Source organism: Hippocampus zosterae, chromosome 18, assembly GCF_025434085.1.
Source record: "Hippocampus zosterae strain Florida chromosome 18, ASM2543408v3, whole genome shotgun sequence".
NCBI classification, from domain to species: Eukaryota; Metazoa; Chordata; class Actinopteri; order Syngnathiformes; family Syngnathidae; genus Hippocampus; species Hippocampus zosterae.
Genome location: NC_067468.1, coordinates 3,337,419 through 3,358,704, shown reverse-complemented (window position 1 = coordinate 3,358,704; position 21,286 = coordinate 3,337,419). Strand labels below are relative to the sequence as shown.

The 21,286-nt window shown below is 43.3% G+C and overlaps 3 protein-coding genes across 4 annotated transcripts in view; 1 reads left to right on the top strand and 2 right to left on the bottom strand.

Moving 5' to 3' along the window:
- Positions 1-15,200, bottom strand: part of derl2 (derlin 2) — a 76,031-nt gene extending 60,831 nt beyond the window's left edge. Inside the window, exon 1 of the mRNA XM_052050144.1 lies at positions 15,196-15,200. The gene's annotated coding sequence lies outside the window, so the exon portion shown is untranslated. The remainder of the gene's footprint in view (positions 1-15,195) is intronic.
- On the top strand, positions 1,448-14,872 carry LOC127590715 (major intrinsically disordered NOTCH2-binding receptor 1-like homolog). The gene is made up of 3 exons (XM_052050157.1): positions 1,448-1,598; positions 13,555-13,797; positions 14,570-14,872. Exons 1-3 carry the CDS (start codon positions 1,506-1,508, stop codon positions 14,768-14,770), a joined length of 537 nt encoding a protein of 178 aa, XP_051906117.1. The 5' UTR covers positions 1,448-1,505; the 3' UTR covers positions 14,771-14,872.
- Positions 15,201-19,528: 4,328 nt separating the features above from the next.
- Positions 19,529-21,286, bottom strand: part of slc12a2 (solute carrier family 12 member 2) — a 111,349-nt gene continuing 109,591 nt past the window's right edge. For both annotated transcript variants that reach the window (XM_052050062.1, XM_052050063.1), the window contains one exon: positions 19,529-21,148. In XM_052050062.1, the coding sequence (XP_051906022.1) occupies positions 21,013-21,148 (136 nt within the window). In that variant the 3' untranslated portion in view covers positions 19,529-21,012. The remainder of the gene's footprint in view (positions 21,149-21,286) is intronic.

Here is a 21,286-nt window from a genome sequence, read left to right as displayed (position 1 = left end):
AATATTTCAACAGCAGGTGACTGCTTGAATAGTCCCTTATAAAAGCCGAGGGCAGATAACAAAATTAGGACGACCCTCGATTGCCACCTGCTGAAGACAGACAGAACAGATTCATGAGAGTTAACGATGCTTTCAGTATTATTTTCGTTTCATAATTGCTGCGCGGAGGTCACAAAGTAGCTGTCTGTTTTGAGTGTGTGTTGGAGAATGCACATGTCAATTAGTGTCGAGCAGAACCCTTTTAAGTTACATTTGGTTCCTGCTAATAATCACCACTAGATGGCATAGGAACACTAACAGGGAAACAACTCAATGGGAAATTGGGGAGACTGTGACCCCGTATACAGGAAACTCCTCTACAACGAAACCTACATGTGCGAAAATACCCCCTAGTGTGAAAAAATGTTCCCACTTTTCTGCTCCCCCAACGATGAAAAATCCTCCTTTTCCGTTATACGAAATATTTTTTTCTGCTCTTGCCTCGCGACGAGATTCACGACAACGAAAACAAGCCTTCGGCAAAAGTCTAATCCAATCTCAGCCAATAGCGACTCCTACGGCTTTGCTCTGAAACTGCAACAGCAACCACCACACTGATTTCAGTGATGTGTTCCTCACTGATCTTGGCCTCGAGGACCGGCTCGAGGACCGAAGGGGTCCTTGGTCCTAGGCTTTGGAGTCAAGTCCTTCGTCCTTGGCCTTGGCCTCGGAGTGAAGTCCTTGGTCGCGGGTTGCCGGGTTAGCAGTAAATTAATCTTTGCATCTCAAAACCCACCTATTTAAAATGGCATATTTAGTTCAACTCATCGCTTTTTATTATTTATAATTTTATCTATAGATTTATTGCTCTTTTTTGACTGTAAAGTGTCCTTGAGTATTTTGAAAGGCGCTTATAAATAAAATGTATTATGATTATTATTATTACATCTGATATAAAATTTACTACAGCGAAAAACTGCCTGTTGTGAAAAACTTCTTGCTGCAAACATGATTTCATTGTAGAGGAGTTTCACTGTTTAAGGCGCATTGGATTATAGGGTGCACTACCTGCTTTTGGGAAAATTTAATACTTTTAGGTGCGGTCATTAATTTTGAAAACATGGTAAAGTGGTACTTTAGTTCACAAACTTAATTTGTTCCACGACTGTGTCAGCTAAACGAAGCGGAGTTTTTTCCTCCATTAAAACGAATCAAAATAGAATTAAGGCCTTTTTTCCATATTGCACTTTGCAGAAGGTAGTGCGCCATGGACAAACCCATTAATTGCGTATTTGGTGCTATGGCAAGGTGTGGCGATGTGGACGGTGGGCGTTTGCTGTTGCTGCGCGACGGTACTTGCCTCTCACAGTGATCTGATTGGGTTTCACACACGTGCAAGTGATACAGGCTCATAAATACCGCTCCTCATGTATTATTACACAGCACACCTGTTACCAAGATGAAACACACAGTGCTGGGTTGGTGGAGGGTCAGGCTGACAGTGTAAATGAAACGACAAATCCAGAATGGTCACCCCTGTTCTACCAAACAAAGAAAACCCACAGAAGTTCCTGAAGCTCGATGTGAAGATACTGCCGGGCACTGACAGGATGGTTCAGGTTGGAACAGTCATGTCATGTTTAGCCAGAAAGAAAAATTAAGATTATACTCTCTGTTGTGATCTTACCTGCATGGGTGTGTATTTTCCCTTCACACGGAAAATTATTTTGCTTATTGAGACTTGCTCTGAGTGACTTGCTAAAGGTTGCAATTTGAAGAACTCAATGTGAATTCATTTGACATTTTTTCCAAAACATAATCACATTTTCACTTACTGTAAATACTCTGTCTGGATAAAAGGATTTTTAGAATACAACGAATGATGGCTTTTCCATTGCTGGTCCCTCGGTTTAAAATGAACTCCCACTGAACGTTTGACAAGCGCCCCTCTCTGCCCATCTTTAAAATTCATCTTAAAACTCATTTTTATTCTTTGCCTTTTGACGCAGAATGACACTTGATTTTGAGTTTTTGTGCTTGCTACTGTCTTTGTTATTAATTTATGGTTTGATTGTTGTATTAATTAATTTTGCTTCAGGTACAGCACTTTGTATACAACCATGATTGTTTTAAAGTCCTCGATAAATACAGTGGAGTTCTATATTCAAGACTCAATTTTAAAACTGACCAGAAAGAGTCCACTGTCACTCTATTTTTTTTTAATCTCATTGGGTCATGTGGTTATCATTATCAACTATTAATCTATTATAGGTGTGCTCAGAAACCGACTGTCGCACAACACAGGTCACTTAAATTTGTAATGACTTTTATTGTGGTCCTTTGCTGCTTATAAAATTGGCTTTGCAGGAGGTCAAAATCACACTGCAGTCTCTGTGTAAGTGTGTAAGTGAGGATTTTCAGCCAGGGAAATACAGAGGATGTGGAGGAAGAGGAGAAAGGAAGGAAGGCTGTGACAGTAAGTTACTCAAGGCTGTCAAGCAATGACAGAAATCTGGCTCAGTGTCCAGAATTAGGAAAATGAGCAGTGCGGCAGACAAACCGGAGACTATGACATCAGTCCAAGAAAGAATGCTGCAAAGTCAAGGTATCATCTGGAAGTGAGAGGAGAACGGAGTGACTGGTGCACTGGCTTTATTGGGAATGTGCAGCAGCTGACAAGTAAGCAATAATTCAAATTTTTCTTCCATGTCACCTTAAAGGGCTCCATAGGTAGGCAGCTTACCCGTTGTGTGTGTGTTTTTTATCCATCCATCCATCCATCCATCCATCCATTCATCCATCCATCTTCTACCGCTTATCCGGGGCCGGGTCGCGGGGGCAACAGCTTTAGCAGGGAAGCCCAGACTTCCCTCTCCCTAGCTACTTCTTCCAGCTCTCCCCGGGGGATCCCGAGGCGTTCCCAGGCCAGCTGGGTGACATAGTCTCTCCAGCGTGTCCTGGGTCTTCCTCGGGGTCTCCTCCCGGTGGGACATGCCCGGAACACCTCACCAGGGAGGCGTTCAGGAGGCATCCGAATCAGATGCCCAAGCCACCTCATCTGGCTCCTCTCGATGTGGAGGAGAAGCGGCTCGACTCGGAGCCCCTCCCGGATGACCGAGCTTCTCACCTTATCTCTAAGGGAGAGCGGAGAAAACTCATTTCGGCCGCTTGTATCCGGGATCTCGTTCTTTCGGTCACGACCCATAGCTCGTGACCATAGATGAGGGTTGGAACGTAGATCGACCGGTAAATTGAGAGCTTCGCCCTTTGGCTCAGCTCCTTCTTCACCACGAAAGACCGATACAACGTCAGACGCTGCACCGATCCGCCTGTCGATCTCTCGCTCCGTCCTGCCCTCACTCGTGAACAAGACCCCAAGATACTTAAACTCCTCCACTTGGGGCAAGATCTCCCCCCCGACCCGGAGGGTGCACTCCACCCTTTTCCGACTGAGGACCATGGTTTCAGATTTGGAGGTGCTGATTTTCATCCCAACCGCTTCACACTCGGCTGCGAAACGCTCCAGTGAGAGTTGGAGAGCCCTGTTTGAAGGAGCCAACAGCACCACATCAACTGCAAAAAGCAGGGATGCAATACTGAGGCCACCAAAACGGACCTCCTCAACGCTTCGGCTGCGCCTAGAGATTCTGTCCATGAAGGTTATGAACAGAATCGGTGACAAAGGGCAGCCTTGGCGGAGTCCTACCCTCACTGGAAACGATTCCGACTTACTGCCGGCAATGCGAACCAAACTCTGACATCAGTGGTATAGTGACCTAACAGCCCGTATCAGGGGGTTCGGTACTCCATACCCACGAAGCACCCCCCACAGAACTCCCCGAGGGACACGGTCAAACGCCTTCTCCAAGTCCACAAAACACATGTAGACTGGTTGGGCGAATTCCCACATACCCTCGAGAACCCTGCTAAGGGTGTAGAGCTGGTCCACTGTTCCACGGCCGGGACGAAAACCACACTGCTCCTCCTCAATCTGAGGCTCGACTTCCTGACGGACCCTCCTCTCCAGCACCCCTGAATAGACCTTACCAGGGAGGCTGAGGAGTGTGATCCCTCTGTAGTTGGAACACACCCTCCGGTCCCCCTTTTTAAAAAGAGGGACTACCGTCCCGGTCTGCCAATCCAGAGGCACTCTCCCCGTTGACCACGCGATGTTGCAGAGGCGTGTCAACCAGGACAGCCCCACAACATCCAGAACCTTGAGGAACTCTGACCGGATCTCATCCACCCCTGGGGCCTTGCCACCGAGGAGCTTTTTAACCACATCGGTGACTTCAACCACAGAGATAGGAGAGCCCACCTCAGAGTCCCCAGGCTCTGCTTCCTCCAAAGAAGGCATGTTGGTGGAGTTGAGGAGGTCTTCGAAGTACTCTGCCCACCGGTTCACAACGTCCCAAGTCGAAGTCAGCAGCGCCCCATCCCCACTGTACACAGTGTTAGTGGTGCACTGCTTCCCCCTCCTGAGACGTCGGATGGTGGACCAGAATTTCCTCGAAGCCATCCGGAAGTCGGCTTCCATGGCCTCACCGAACTCTTCCCATGCTCTGGTTTTTGCCTCGGCGACCACCAAAGCTGCGTTCCGCTTGGCCAGTCGGTACCCGTCAGCTGCCTCTGGGGTCCCACAGGCCATAAAGGCTCGATAGGACTCCTTCTTCAGCTTGACGGCATCCCTTACTGCTGGTGTCCACCAGCGAGTACGGGGGTTGCCGCCACGACAGGCACCAACCACCTTACGGCCACAACTCAGATTGGCCGCCTCAACAATAGAGGCACGGAACATGGTCCACTCGGACTCAATGTCCCCCGTCTCCCCCGGAACATGGGAATAGCTCTGTCGGAGGTGGGAGTTGAAACTCCTTCTGACAGGGGATTCCGCCAGACGCTCCCAACAAACCCTCACAACACGTTTGGGTCTGCCAGGACGGACCGGCATCTTCCCCCACCATCGGAGCCTACTCACCACCAGGTGGTGATTAGTTGACAGCTCCGCCCCTCTCTTCACCCGAGTGTCCAGAACATGCGGCCGCAAATCCGATGACATGACCACAAGGTCGATCATCGAACTACGGCCTAGGGTGTCCTGGTGCCAAGTGCACATGTGGACACCCTTATGTTTGAACAAGGTGTTCGTTATGGACAGTCCGTGACGAGCACAGAAGTCCAATAACAAAACACCACTCGAGTTCTGATCGGGGGGGCCGTTCCTCCCAATCACGCCCCTCCAGGTCTCACTGTCATTGCCCATGTGAGCATTGAAGTCCCCCAGTAGAACAAGGGAGTCCCCAGCAGGAGTACTCTCCAGCACACCCTCCAAGGACTCCAAAAAGGGTGGGTATGCTGAGCTGCTGTTTGGTGCATATGCACAAACAACAGTCAGGACCCGTCCCCCCACCCGCAGGCGGAGGGATGCAACCCTCTAGTCCACCGGTGTGAACCCCAATGTACAGGCACTGAGCCAGGGGGCAATAAGTATGCCCACACATGCTCTGCGCCTCTCACCGTGAGCAACTCCAGAGTGAAAGAGAGTCCAACCCCTCTCGAGAGGACTGGTACCAGAACCCAGGCTGTGTGTGGAGGCAAGTCCGACTATATCCAGTCGGAACTTCTCTGCCTCACACACCAGTTCGGGCTCCTTCCCTGCCAGAGAGGTGATATTCCATGTCCCAAGAGCTAGCTTCTGTAGCCGAGGATCGGACCGCCAGGTTCCCCGCCTTTGGCTGCCGCCCAGCTCACACTGCACCCGACCCCTTTGGCCCCTCCCACGGGTGGTGAGACCATGAGAAGGGGGACCCACATTGCCTCTTCGGGCTGAGCCCGGCCGGGCCCCATGGGTGTAGGCCCGGCCACCAGGCGCTCGCCAACGAGCCCCACCTCCAGGCCTGGCTCCAGAGGGGGGCCCCAGTGACCCACGTCCGGGCAAGGGAAACTGAGTACCATCGATTTTATTTTTCATAAGGGGCTTTGTGAGCCGTGCTTTGTCTGGTCCCTCACCTAGGACCTGTTCGCCATGGGTGACCCTGCCAGGGGCATAAAGCCCCAGACAACTTAGCTCCTAGGATCATTGGGACACACAAACCCCTCCACCACGGTAAGGTGACGGCTCACGGAGAGGGTGTTTTTTTTTTTTTTAATAAACATGTGTAGCCGGGTCTTTGGAAAGACTGGACTGGACACAAAATAATTTTTAGGTGGGCTTTATTCCCGACTGAACAATGGAAAATTGTTCAGCATTAAGATGAAAGACTGAGATGTTAACTGAATTTTAAAAGAGGTTGAAAAGGGATCTAAGAGATCAAAGAAAATCATTTAACAGATTACAGACAATTACGCCACAATAGACAACAGCAGTGGCTTGTCGATATGTTCCGGTGTGTTGGGTGTGTACAAAGCACGTGGTCAAACATAAATATCTCCCCTGCTCACACGACTCACTCGTGGTAGATGTCAAACTCCAACCCAAACCACTCCATATATTGTGCTCTGAATATCGCCAGGGTTACGAGGACGATCATGGGTGTATCAAGTTGGGACAAGCAGTGGGCACAGTTCAGCGACTACCCTCCTTTACGTGCATGTCACCCTTTCTGGTCTGATTCTCACACGCCGCATATGTTCCCGTGTGTTTTGATCTAGTGTGGCTCTTAAAGTGACAGTGCTACATTTGTTAAACAAGGAAGCCTTCACTACAAGCATCTAAGTAAGGTTCACCTAGTTACACATGGATTCCCCTGACAGCAGGAAGTATTTTCAAAAGTGAGTATTCTTTGCCGACATTGTCACCTTACAAGGCTGAAGACTCCCATCTCAGGTTCTCTATGGAAACACTCGGCAACTACGAGTGTCATTCAATAAATAAGGTGAATTTTTCTGGATCAGGACTTCGAATACAGATAGAAGCTCACTTTATTTTATTATTTTTCTCCAACGTAGTCTCCCAGCACTGTCACACACTTTTCCCATCTATGTACAAGCTTCCATATTCCCTCAGCGTAAAAATCTTAGGAGTGATGTCTCAGCCAGTCGCTGACTTTATCTTCACTTTCAAACTTGAGTTGTCTTGACGCATCATAGCCCGTATAGTGTGACATACTCAACGATTGGACATCTGGCGCCTGGGACAATAGTATCCAGCTGCAGACTGGAGGAGGTAGCTTTAGTTAATGGTAAACATACCCCGGAAGTGGCAGTGGTAAATTTAGGCAAATGGATTTTCAAAATAAAGTCCCAAGGCTGTGGTAAGTTGAGGCATTTATCTTAACTATACAGTACACATATGAAGACTTATCTATATATGTATATATAGCTATATATAGACGACTGCAAATGAAAGTGAAATGTTCATTAATTGTAATAGAGAATTTAAATTATTTTATCTTTTTTTTAAAAATTAAGTTAATATTATTAATATTTTATGATCAAACTAATTTGAGATAGAATTACTTTGACATATTAGATGACCTACTTTGCAATTCAACTAAAATTAGTAGCTCTGAGACTCTGTGGTTAACATTACAGGTTTGACGAGTAGAATCAAAATTCATATTGTTTTAATATAATACAATAATTACAAAACACCTTGCTTTTTATGCATTATAATAAATAAAACAAATTCTCAAAATATCAATATCACACAACTTCAAATCAGCATGTATGAAGCTTGATGGAACTGTTCTTAAGTTTAACAAAAAAATAGACAAAATAAAGCCAGATTCTGTATCCCTGCCAAAATGTATACCTCATTCATTCATTCATCTTCCGTACCGCTTGATCCTCACTAGGGTCGCGGGGGGTGCTGGAGCCCATCCCAGCCGTCTCCGGGCAGTAGGCGGGGGACACCCTGAATCGGTTGCCAGCCAATCGCAGGGCACACATAGACGAACAACCATCCACGCTCACACTCACACCTAGGGACAATTTAGAGTGTTCAATCAGCATGCCACGCATGTTTTTGGAATGTGGGAGGAAACCGGAGGACCCGGAGAAAACCCACCCAGGCCCGGGGAGAACATGCAAACTCCACACAGGGAGGCCGGAGCTGCATTGTGAAGCCGACGTGCTAACCACTGGACTACCGGGCCGCCGAAATGTATACCTATATTCCCTAAATCAGGCATGTCCAGCTCCGGGCCTGGAGGACTACTGTTCTGCCTGTTTTCCATCTCTCCCGGCTGCAGCACACCTGATTCAGATGATCAGCCAGCTCTGAAGCAGCATTAGAATGTTCCTGATTATTTGAATCAGGTCTTGCTCTTGGGAGAGCTGGAAAACAGGCAGGACAGCGGCCCTTGAGGACCGACTTTGGACACCCCTGCCCTAAATGATCCATGTTCATTTCTAAAGCACTGTAGGATTCAAAAATAAAACACAAAAGTATTTTTGAAAAAACACTTTATTGCTCACTCACTCACTTCCCTTGTTGTCGCAACTCCTTTTCGATCCTCTGCACAAATTCCTCTTTCACTAAATTTAGGTTGTAAAACATGAAATGCAACAGAAACTGAAATGTTTTGAAATGTATTATTTGGTACATGAGAAAGGGAATGAGGATTTAATTGCATTTTAGTTGAGAGAGAATTAGACAGTGTACTCTTACCTTGTGTGTAACGTTTGTCCAACAATAAATAAGTGTTCGGCATGTGCCACTGAGACCTTGTAGGTCATGGCGAGACCATACATAATAGCCTATTAAGAGAAAAGGATTTTTACATTGTGTAAATATTTTCTAAAATATTTCAATCTACAAATATAAAAAATCTATATTTTTGTATCTATTTTGAAAGTGTGGAGCAGCTGGGGATAACATTACCTCTGGGAATAAACATCCATCAAAAAGTCCACCCCATTCACAATGTTGCTGGGAGTTCCTTCTCCATCCACAATGCCCCTCAGATGTCTAAAAAGGACAAAGTTCCTCTGTGTCCAAGTAGACAGGCAGCTTCAGGCACTCATGTTTAAAATATCTTGGCTTGCCGTTGAGTACATCCTATTGACAATGTTGTGGAAATTGCATAAGTGGTCTGTGTGGTCATTTTGTGAATTCAAATAGGCATCAAATGCCAGTTCCTTTTAAACCATTTAGAAATGATGAAGCTTGATAAACAAGTCACATATTTTTCTGTTGGTAGCTAATAACATTCCTCAATAAACAATGCAAATCTTCAGTTAAGGTTAAAAAAAAAAGGACATTTGCAAAATACCACTACAAGTACCACAGTGAGACTTTGAAACAGCATATATTCCATTCATGGGATCGATGCACTCATTCTCGAGGTGGTGCATTGCTGTCACATCCTTTTGCCTTTTTGTGTGTTTTCCTTCAATATGCATTTTAATGTTTTTCTTATTGAACATAATACGGCAGATGGCATTTTTGAGTACCGGTAATCTGTCGATGACTGATTTTTTTTCATCAGTCCACCTTGCGGTATGGGCACTGTCGGTGGCGAGGCACTCTGTGGGGCAGAAGCAGGCAGCACAAGAGGATGCAGCAGCACATGGCGCAGTAGCAAGAGGTGCAGTGGAGAGTCGGGCAACAGATGGGGCAATGGATGATGCAGCCACATCAGGCAGCACAGACGGTGGTGCATCAGCAGGTGGCGTAGCAGTAGAAGGTCCAGCGGTAGAAGGTCCAGCAGAGGGTGGGGAAGCAGAGGGATGGGCAGCAGTGGGTGGGGCAGCAAAAGGTGAGACAGCGGTGGGTCATGGGGATGCAGGCGCCTTAGCAGCGGCAGCAGAGACCATCAAAGCAGGGTGCTTTTCCTTACACATGCGAAGGTGATTTATGAAGGGTACCCGGCACATTATTATTCCACGGCAATAGATGCAATGAAAGTGCAGTTTTGGTCGGCATTGTAGCCCACATCAATGAATGGTATACCCTGTAATAGAAAATAGAGCTTAAACGTTTTAAATAATCATTTACAATGATTATAGACAACATCTTTACAAATGATCAGCTCCAACAGGTCACTGAGTGATTGATTTGGAGCCATCCAAATAAAAATGATCTTTCCTGTGACTCACACAAATTGTGTCTCGCAAACTTACCTTTATGTGATACTGCTTGGTTAAACTGGCCCTCCACATGGTCCTTTACCTTGCAGTAGTATGGGGGTTTAAACCATGCGGGCTGGCAGAATGGACAGTGGTACATACTGCAACATGTGTTGCATTTTTGCAGCTCAGGGACAGAGGTCCCTCGTTGTATTGTGACATGCATCTGGAAAATAAAGAGAATGAATTGTGAAATATACTATGTCAATATAATTCTACAGAAAACTAAGGCCATAAAAATAAAATGATGCTTTTTAAAAAAATTGCTACTGTTAAAAGTATTAGGGGTCCCATACGACGTTGCGTGTTTTTCCCAGTGCTTTTTAAAGTCACAAAGGACATTAGGAGGACAAAGGACAAAGGAGGACATTAATATAGAGGTACAGGGAAAATAATGTTACGTATAATTCTGCATTAGCACAGATCCATTTAAATCTAATATTTGAAACTGATCAACATGACACAAGGCACAGTCAAATTTTAATTGAATGCACATATTTTGCGCATTTAGCACTTCTTTGACGTAGCCCAAAGCCCTTTAAAAATTACCAGTATTTACCCATTCACAAACTAATATTCATCCAAAATTATATTATTAATATCAACGTCGTTTTGACATTATCATCTAATTAATAAACAACTAGGCATGCTAAAACATTTCATCCTCTCTTGCGCTATATATTCTATGGTCGAGAGAATGTGAGTGTAGCCGGGATTCAAGTTCGCATAAAGTTTTCATTGGCGCTCGTCGACTGAATATTACCGCCGTAGTTATTGTCGTGCTTTAAAATAACACAACTCCATTTTACTTTTAGTTGATTTTGCTGTTAAATTATCTTACAATTACACGGCCTTTTAAACTTTTTAATATCCATCCATCCATCCATCCATTTTCCGAACCGCTTAATCCTCACCAGGGTCGCGGGGGTGCCGGAGCCTATCCCAGCCGTCTTTTTAATATCCACATGCGATTTACTTTGGAATCGGGCATCATCCTTCTGATGTCATATCCGGCGCAGTTACTTGCCTAAACCTAAGTGATGGGAATTGCGGCTCTTTTTAGAGAGACGGCTCTTTTGGCTCTGCTCACTAAAAACAACCGTTTTCATAATTGAAAAACAACAGCCGTTTTTTTTCGGCTCCCAATTGGCTCCTCAGTTTTTTTGTTGCTTAAATTAATTTACGACCACAAATAATGTAAAATTATGTGTAATATGAATTACTAATGTAAAAAAAATTGAGAATATCAAATATTTATTATTTAAGATAAGATAATATATCCTTTATTTGTCACACACTGGGGAAATTTACAGCCTCCAGCAGCAAGAATGTAGGTAGAAAGAAGACAGAAAAAAAAACAACAAACACCGTTCAATTAAGTGCAATATAAACACAAAATGGATAAATCGCAGTGCTATTTACAATTGTCTTTCCCATCATTTAATTATTATTATTATTATTGTTGTTATTTTTATTCAGCATCCTGACAGCAGTCGGTAGGAACGAGCGTCGGTAGCTCTCCTTCTTGCAGCCTTCTTATATGGCTTTAGTTATATTCTTCTGAACATACTCAACATGAAGTACAACATGGAGTTCTGCAAAAAATAAATTACAAAGTGCAAAAACAAAGACCCATCTCAAAACAAGGTCAACAAAAAGTTCCAATCTCTGTGTATATTTATAAGCTTTTACCTATTTACAGTAAAACGACATAAGCAAGCTCTGATTACCACACAACAAATCATAAATTAAAATTTGATATTGGATATTTTAACCTTGTACAGTCTACACGCTGCCTTTGAACTATCAAATAAGTTGAAATGAGTCAAAATTTCACTGCGTTTCCCTATCCATTTTCTCACCTTTACACTATCCACCGTGTTGTTTTTTCTCTGTAGCGCTATCGAGCTCTCTCTCGTCTCCCTGTCTCTCCTGTACGTGTGGTGCTCACAGTGTGCTGCTGTGAATGTCTCTAACTCCTCCCCCTTCTCTTCACTGCAGTGTGTGTGTGTGTGTGTGCGTGTGTAACCCTCCCCTCCCTCTTCTACCACGGATCTTGTCCAATCACGTGCGGCGAAAGGGGGGGAAAAACAGGGGAAAAGTCGGCTCCTATTATGAGCGGCTCCCTATTAGGAGCCGGCTTCTGTCATTCACTTCAAAGAGCCGGCTCTACGAGCCGGTTCGTTCGCGAACGACACATCACGACTAAACCTACCGTGAATCGGCCTCCTCCGGCTCTGCAGCTGGACCCTTCTCGTCTGGGGTGCTTCACAACCGTGACGACGAGTGTGACATGTTCTCCATTGTTCTTTGATTTGTTCTTCGGCCAATAGTAAGAAAGTGCCATCCAACGTATGATGAGAGACAAACAAAAATGTGTTTAAAAAGTGACTTGAAGAAAAGGGGAAATAATCCAAAGTATACGTAGCATTTCAACTCGTCCTACGTTTGCTAACTGCAATGCTCGTAGCTGATTAGCAAACAGTGTCACAAATGTATTTGTTGAAAGTTCTCTTTGGAAAATAGACAGTCCGTACCGCGCCATGCCTGTCAACCTTTTGGAGCGCCAACCTGTATAAACTACCCTAATCCTGATAAAGAGCAAAAAATCCTTATAACATACCAAAGCATTTTATATGTCAAAATAACGGCAGAAAACCCCCCACGAAATTTTCAATGATATTTATTGTAGATCTCCATAATACAATGTCTGGTTAATGTAATGCAATGAATACTCTGCTGTTTTCAACTAGGAACCACGTGATTTACTGGAAAGTTACCGGAAATGAAAGCATTCAAGTAGACTAGCACCATTCTGAGCAAAAGCAAATGGAACTACCCGTCAGGGGGAAAAAAACCCCAGAAATTTTCAGAATCCGTATGATTTGTGCGATACGGCCATATACGTAATATTCGCCACAAAATCCGTATGAACTATGGCTAAACCGTATGAGTTGACAGGTATGGTACAGCGCTCTCTCTCCACCGTCCACGAATGGCTCCATACTCTTTTTTTCTTTTCTGAAGATAGTAACATTGCAAATGCACATACTGCATTGCCTCCGTCGCCGGGCGGGGTCTGGTCGGTGACGGATTTGGCTGAGATACTCCGTATGGGTTTAGCTATGATCAAAATTAGCTCCCTTTCTACATTACTATTAAAGGGAAGTGCAGAATGGTTTGCTCAAAGACATATTTTCAGAAACAGGTAAATGACGAAAGAATTACGTGGTTGTTTAATTTTACACTTCATGGGAGGGCAGATACTCCATTAAATAGATACCGTATTTGTATTGTGTTCTGATTGTTCCGTCAGAGAAAGCCACTGCAAGCCACTCACATTTTTTTTGTTTTGTTTTTTGGTGCATGGTTTTAACGTTCGATGCCCTTCCTTATGCAAGATGTACATTTTCCGTAAATCAGAAAGAGGAACCTTGGTTTACGTAACGGCGATTTACAACAAATGTATTAAACTGGTGAATCATGTGTGTGTTCTATCCATAGAGTGTCTTGGAGCAGAAAGCAAAGATAAAAAGCAGTTTACCTACCTCTCAAGAAGACCCTCTGATGTTTGTGGAGAGATACCTTGAGAAGCATGTCACCCCTGGTCGTCTGCAGTCCAACATTAAAACAAACCCTCTGTATAGTATGACGGATACAGTGAACGTGGTTAAGGTCTTGCCTTCTTGGACTATCAAGGATTATACCATGCATACAGGCCATGGCAAAGTAAAATACTTTTTACAGGTAATTCAGGAAAAGATGAGGGGTGTAAAGTGAATGACAATTACAGCATCAAAGGTGATTTAGGTATTACTTTGAAAAAAAGAGAAAAAAAGCACAACAATGACAAACGGAAACATGAACACAGAAGATGGTTTTGTTTAATTTCAGGTGACAGAACAAAAACACACTGTGAATATTAAAGTTAGAATTATTCCTGTTGCGGCATCCTTAACGCTTTCAGGGACTGCGGTTACTCCAGTGGACATCTTATCGTGTTATCAGGTTACAGCATGCATGAAAGAGTTAAACGAAAGAAACAGAGATTGAGTCAGGTCTTCAGATTCTTCTTGGCAACAGTCATGGGAGCTTCCACCCTCTTAAAACTGCCAAATCCCACAAAAGTGATCTTGTGAACTCCCAGCATTCTCCTCCCTGAGCTGCCACCTTAACGCAGTGGAGGGGGTTGTGTTGTCAGAGCTCAATTGTCAGAAGCTTCATGCTCCTGGTTGTGTCACCCAGGGAAAACAAGTCATAGACGAGGACGTCAAGAAAGATTACTGTTGAACATTTTCAAAGTCCTGTGTGACTCTAGATGCAGTCTCTACTAGTCAATGCGGCTTTGGTTAATTGCTAAGACAAAAACCCGTCCACGGCAGAAGTTCTGTGAGAATGCCAGTCCAGGGTACATCTCTGTAGATAGAGTCATGTACCATCTGTGGCAAATTGAATGAATTTTCATCATACACTGTGCGTATATTACCACTAAGTGTTTTCTTGTATGTTGTTTGCACAGAATAAAGAAAAGAAACCGAGGGAGCTGGACTTTTGGCTAGAAGATCTGTACACACCAGGATTTGATGCTTTATTGAAGAAAAAAGAAGCAGAACAGCGAAGGAAAAGACTTCACAGACTACTTTCTGTCATAGGTTTGTTTGTCAGTGTAGTTATTGTTGTTATTATCGTTGCAGTTGTAGTGCTAGAAAAGAAAGTGTGACTTCTTTTTTAAAAAAAACATTGGATATTTTTATGACACGAAATGGTTTATCAATGAGTTTGATACTTAAAAACATTTGCACAGTTGGAAAATATATGTTTTTGAGTCTTCCCTGGCTGTGTTTAATTATTTTGCCTTTCCATACCACAGAAGGATCTAGTTCGTACGGTCATCACTAAAACCTGGAAAGGTTATGGAACTTGAAAAGTTAAGGACTGACAAACTGCCGACAGTTTGTCAGATTATTTTGACCTTGTAGCTGCTCTCGCTCAAGTGATTGTTTTCTCGACCTCTTCCTCTTGTCATAGTCGTTCTTGTTCCCTTATTACCATGTTTTTGTCTTTGTTTAGTCATTTGACTTTGGTTTTTATTTTTATTTTGCATGTGAATTGGATTATTGACATTTCGTTGTTCTTCTCAGTTGAATTATTTCCTTGCATTTTGCAAGCGCTTTTTGTCCATGCATTGTTTTTGTCCTGGTTCTTTTGACCAGCCATTTCTGTTCATACTTTGTCAGTGTGCTTTTTGTTCTTGTAAATGAATATTTTTGTTACGGGATTTTGTTTGGTGTCAACGTTTCTGGGATTCGAAACATTATTCGCTTTGTTTAGAACCTGACAGTGCAGGTCCTTCAAACGTTACGAACCCAAAAATGTTTGATAAAGTTTTGGAGATGTCAACACGAGCATAAAACAGAAAAAAAATAAAAATAAATGGTGTAATGTGCGATTAAAACGTGAATGGATATTATTGGAGCACACTACAAAGTCATAGTGCATTGTTCGCCATCCACCATCAAAGAAGAGCAAGCAGCAAGAGTGTGTGAGCGCAATGGTGCGCATCTGAGAGCAGAAGTGTGTTTAAACTCTGTGAAAATCAAGGAACAGACATTTTAATGCAACACTTCCAATGAGATTACAGAGCTGCCAAACTATCAAAATTCACTTCCACAGCAATTTGTTTGAATTTTCAGATTTTTAACCTGTCAAGATCATTACCGAAGGACACAGTTACCGCAGTACATTTTATAAAATAACACACATAATCATTACTCTATAATAATAATTTATTTTAATGTTGCACCATGTAAAGATGAGAATGTATCTCACATAAAATTAAATACCACATTATTTTTCCTTCATAATGGAATTTTTTCAGTCGGCATGGTGGTTGACTGGTTAGCACGTCTGCCTCACAGTGTAGAGGTGCGGGGTTCGATTCCGGCTCTAGCATTCCTGTGTGGGGTTTGCATGTTCTACCTGTGCCTGTGTGGGTTTTCTCCGGGTACTCCGGTTTCCTCTCACATTCCAAAACATGCGTGGCAAGTTAATGCAACGTTCTACAATCTAGAGCAAAGATGGGCAAACTAAGGCCCGCGGACCGTATCTGGCCCGTTGGTCTTTTTAAGGGTCGATGATAATGACCGCCTTCATTTCATTTAAACTTGTAATGACAGGCATTTCAACGCCAGGTGGCGCATTGACTTGAAGTTGCAATGTACAGGGAGGGAGGTGGAGAGGAAGAGAGAGGGGGAGAAAGAGAGAGAAATTCCTAAACCCAGTCAAAAAAATGTACTGTATTTTCCACACGAAAAGACGCACTGGATTATGAGGCCCACCTTCAATGAATGGCTATTTTGTAAAAATCTTTCATATATTAGACGCCTTGCACTAAAAGGCGCAATCTACAATGCGTCCACTAGATGGTGCTACGCTCCTTCCATTCAACTTGAGAGCCATTCATGACCACTTCTGAAAAATGTAACTATTACTGTACTTAATGATACGGAGCCCCTAAAGCAGGGGTGTCCAAACTTTTTGCCAAGGGGGCCAGATTTTATGTGGTAAAATGTCGGGGGGCCGACCTTGGCTGACATTCTTTACATTGAACAACAATATTGTTCAACAAATTTTAGTAAGCCAGTGTGTTTCACATTTCCATTTTTATTTTAATGTCAACAATCTTAAGAATTTCTTTTGGTTCATTTGAAACAGGTATATCACATGCAACTGCTTATTCACTTGACTTTTTCTTAAACAGAAGTCTCCTGAGTGCAAATTGATTGATTTGAAACATAAAATGTATCACCATGACTTTTCAATAGTCACAAAACCTTTGACTCGAACAACAGGGAAATGAACAAGCAATACACATATCCACAACTGCAAGAATCATTTGAAATATGACATATCAGTCAATATAAACACGCAGTGATGTCTTGTTAACTCGTGAGTGATGCCCTCTAAATGCTATTACTCATTTACGCCTCTCGAGTGGAACGGAAGAAAGCACGTAGACGGACAAAGACGTACAGTACCTCTACTTGCTGAGACTGTGAAAACCATGAATAAAGTCTGCGTAAAAAATAAATAAATAACACAACCACAGCTGGGCGGCCCGGTAGTCCAGTGGTTAGCACGTGGGCTTCACAGTGCAGAGGTACCGGGTTCGATTCCAGCTCCGGCCTCCCTGTGTGGAGTTTGCATGTTCTCCCCGGGCCTGCGTGGGTTTTCTCCGGGTGCTCCGGTTTCCTCCCACATTCCAAAAATGTGCATGGCAGGTTGATTGAACACTCTAAATTGTCCCTAGGTGTGAGTGTGAGTGCGAATGATTGTTCGTCTCTGTGTGCCCTGTGATTGGCTGGCAACCGATTCAGGGTGTCCCCCGCCTACTGCCCGGAGACGGCTGGGATAGGCTCCAGTACCCCCCGCGACCCTAGTGAGGATCAAGCGGTTAGGAAGATGAATGAATGAATGAACAACCACAGCTCTCATTTTTTCAACAAACTCAGGTCTTTGTCAGTCTCCTTCCTTTCTTTTCTTTCGGTCAACTCAAAAGGCGTTCATGACTGCCGCCGAAAAATCCTTTGGCGTTTCCTTTATCGTAGCTCTAACAGTACAATCAGATAAGTTAAAATAAAAAAAAACAACTTTAAAATCCAGTGCGTATTTTGTATGGTCATTACTGTAATACATCGACTCCAAGATGGCTCCTTCCATGCAATGTTATAACTTGCTGTTGGTTCGGTGAACTGTATTGCTGCTTCATTAAATAAGTATGTGTTGCAGCTCTGAAAAAAGGAGAACTGTGGCGCTTTTAAGAAAATGGAAGACCTTTTGGTGCGCCCAATAGTGCGGAAAATACAGTATGCATTAAATCTTCGACGACTATATTACATTAATTATCAATTCATAACAATGGAAGCGCCAACTCAAGCAACTCCCCCTCGATACGACGGAATAACTGTGTCAGCGCCGCTATTTTCTATCATTGGATCCAAATTGGCGACAAGTGACTCTTTATTCCAGTGAGTTTTACTGGAATCACAATTTTTTTCAATTTAATTCATTTACATTAACGTCTTGTAGATCATGGCATCCAAACGAAGAGAAATGGTAATGACCACGGAAGAGAAAGTGAAATACATCTAATTAAGCGAAGCGGGTTACAAAACATTCAGGAGACGCTTGGAGTTGTAAAACACACGCTCACATGGCACTGATGATGCCGGCGTACAGAGGAACTCCTTTGCGAGATGGGAGAGGTTTGGAAAAGTAGTGTGTTGGTTCTTCCAGTATAACAGCGGATCTTGACTGCGTGCAATATTCCCCTCTACCAGGTATCGCTGGACCTCAGATATAGCATCTGCTGTTGCACTTCTTCGCAGTCTCCCTACCTCATCAACCAAATGTTACCACAGGTCATCTAAAAAACCAAACCTAACCAATTTGGCATTTAGAACAGTTTCCAAAAAACAAACTAATAATGATGAGTAATATGCTAGATGTAGTTGCAGAGGTGCTTTTGTTGGTATATTATATTTCTGTATGGCAAATTCGACATTTCACCTGCAATAAAACATGTGTATAGTGAACTAAGAGTTACCTTGAAATTAATTTGAATTAGAATGGAACAAGATATGTCAATAATCTGAGAGGCACTTGGTGAGACAACGAGTTTTGAATGCCTACTTTATTCTCCAAAAGGAGATCAAAATGGCTCTACACGGCGGACAATTTGCATTTCTCTGGGAGCTGCTCCATAATATGCAAGTACTGTACCAACGGCACTCGAGTGAAGCGCGCCTCAGCAGTCGATGGTCCACTGCTCTCTGCTGTGCGCGCATGAGCGCGAGCACATACTCATGTGCTTCAACCAATCAGCGCCGACGCATCACACGTCAAAGAAGCTGTATTTTCCTTTTTGGCCAAATATATATTTTTATTCGAGTGAGGGTGAGGTCTGGCTTGTTTCGGAAGGCGGCATCGCGTTGCTCGATGCACTTCCTTATAAACACAGTTTGGCGGGCTTTCGCGGCGTCGATGCCCCCTGGACTGAGTCAACGCAGTCTATGTATTGGTCACGTGATTGTCTTGAAGCAATACAGTACTGTACACGCATCGACGCAGGGATTGCTCTGTGAGCTCGACACATGTGTCGACACATTGGTGTTGCTGGACTCATCACTAGTTTTTGGTTAGTTTTGTTTTTCTCTCGTTATTGTAACCAGTGTCCTTTGTTATACTATGTCGGTCTTGCATTTTTTATCTTAATCAATCCTATTTGTTCAGATTCCATCTGAGTCTACATTTTAAGAGTCAGATTATGTTCTGGACGCTTCTGGAACTGTAACATTTTCCATAGATGAATATTCATGATTAAAAATAAATGATTGTTTATTTTCAGAAGTGTTAGCCCTTCGCATGAATTAGAACACGTCTTGTGTTCTACATGAAATTAAGTCAAGCGAGTGGATCCTTTCAAATTCAGAGACATACTTTTATTACATATGTGACACAAACTGAAATGCATAGAGGTATATGTTTTTCAGATGTGAATCATTCTCAATGTTACATTATTCAGAACCGCGAGCCTTCCAAGTATGAAACAAGGTCAGTATGGACAAGACTTGAATTTCATCATACATCCTTAGAGCAAACAAGATGACGAAAGGGTTGTGAGGGGCCTGAGTATTTGAGTAAATCTGAAGTACCGTATATTGTGGCACTAACGCTGGATGTGTTTTACTGTATGTGGAGTCACCACAGAACCCGCTACTAACAGAGCTCAGCTACATTAAGCGATAAGAGACCAATAAGGGCGGACGGTGATTACATACAGCTGCATAAATACATACATGTGGTGGTCTATTCCGTGGTACAGAAAACAAGACGTGACCTATCCGGTATGGCTTACCAAAACTTGAATCGTTAGCTCAGGTATTAAGGCAAAGTTCCCTAGCTTGGGGGATAGTGGCATTTGTGTTCAGGGTAAGAACAATCAAGGAATAGGCATTTATTGAATGAAACCATTTAGTTCATGTGAAGCTACATAAGCTACAACGTGGTACTCTTTTAATGTGACGTCCGGTAGCTAATGAAAAATTACGTCCACAAAGAAGGTCAATGCATGAATGCTTGAGGCATTTGCCTGAAAGACTCACGGTGTCCTCTGCAGTGTAGTTGAGGCATTAGAAATATTCACGTTTAAAAAGGAAGACTGGTAATGGAGAAAAAAACACAACCGTCCGAAACAACAAAGGGTAAAGAACTCGTGGAAAGTCTTTACCATCATTAAAGGGACACCTTCTATTCATGCAATGTGATCCACTAAGAAGGAATCATAGTTGAAAATCATTCCATCTATGATGCAATATAATAAGCAACATTGTCATCTAAATAGATCATTGTCTGATTAAACTGGAAGGCACATCCATAAGGCTTTAAAAAAGTGTTGCAAAGCATTCTACGTGCTTTTCTCCAAATATTTAAGGAAAGCAGCAAGGTCATTAATTATTGAGACTACACAAACATTAAAACCAGGTCCAATAAATGTAATAAGGGTGACCGTTCAATGTCACAACAAGGTGAAGATGGTGCAAAAAAACAAAAACAAAAAACACGACCGCCAACAATGACAAAAAAAACAAACCAAACCAAGAGTAATTAAACCGTTTTGAGAAAAACTGACATATCCATGTGTGCATCCGATTGGCGATACATGAGAAAATCCAGACATTTCCGGAACAAAAATAGAGAGAGTTGGTCCATTTGAAAAAGCACCCGGCACACACCATTTGATTTCAATGTATTTTTCCTCATCTCAATCCATTCGGCATTTTATTCACTATACTTTATTTTTTAACTGAATTTGCACACACACAGTTTGTAGTTATGTTCGTCTAACAGACACAGTAGGTGGATGTGAGAATTCATTCCTTAGGTGTTATTTTTGTAGCTTTTTTAAGAATAGAAGGTTAGGACACTCTGGTGGTTGCCGCGCACCAGGAGGATCGGTGGCAGCTCCTTCGACAACACCTCCAGCCATGCCATGTACAGAGCACTGGACACTGCACCTTTTCTGGCCAACGGCAGGCTCCTGAAGAAAACAAAAGAGGATACATTCACTTTAATTTTGGAAACCCCTGTGCCGTTCGCAAGTTAAAAAAAAAGGGCCCTATTTGTAAAGATGAACAATTTTGCTGCACCCATTGCCGTTCTAATCCACCGATACTCA

What these genes read in the sequence shown, in the direction of transcription:
- LOC127590715 (XM_052050157.1), top strand. Translation starts at nt 1,506, where the DNA reads ATGGTCACCCCTGTTCTACCAAACAAAGAAAACCCACAGAAGTTCCTG. An exon ending in GCACTGACAGGATGGTTCAG is followed by an intron (nt 1,599 to 13,554) that starts GTTGGAACAGTC and finishes TTCTATCCATAG; the next exon opens with AGTGTCTTGGAGCAGAAAGC. An exon ending in AAGTAAAATACTTTTTACAG is followed by an intron (nt 13,798 to 14,569) that starts GTAATTCAGGAA and finishes TTGTTTGCACAG; the next exon opens with AATAAAGAAAAGAAACCGAG.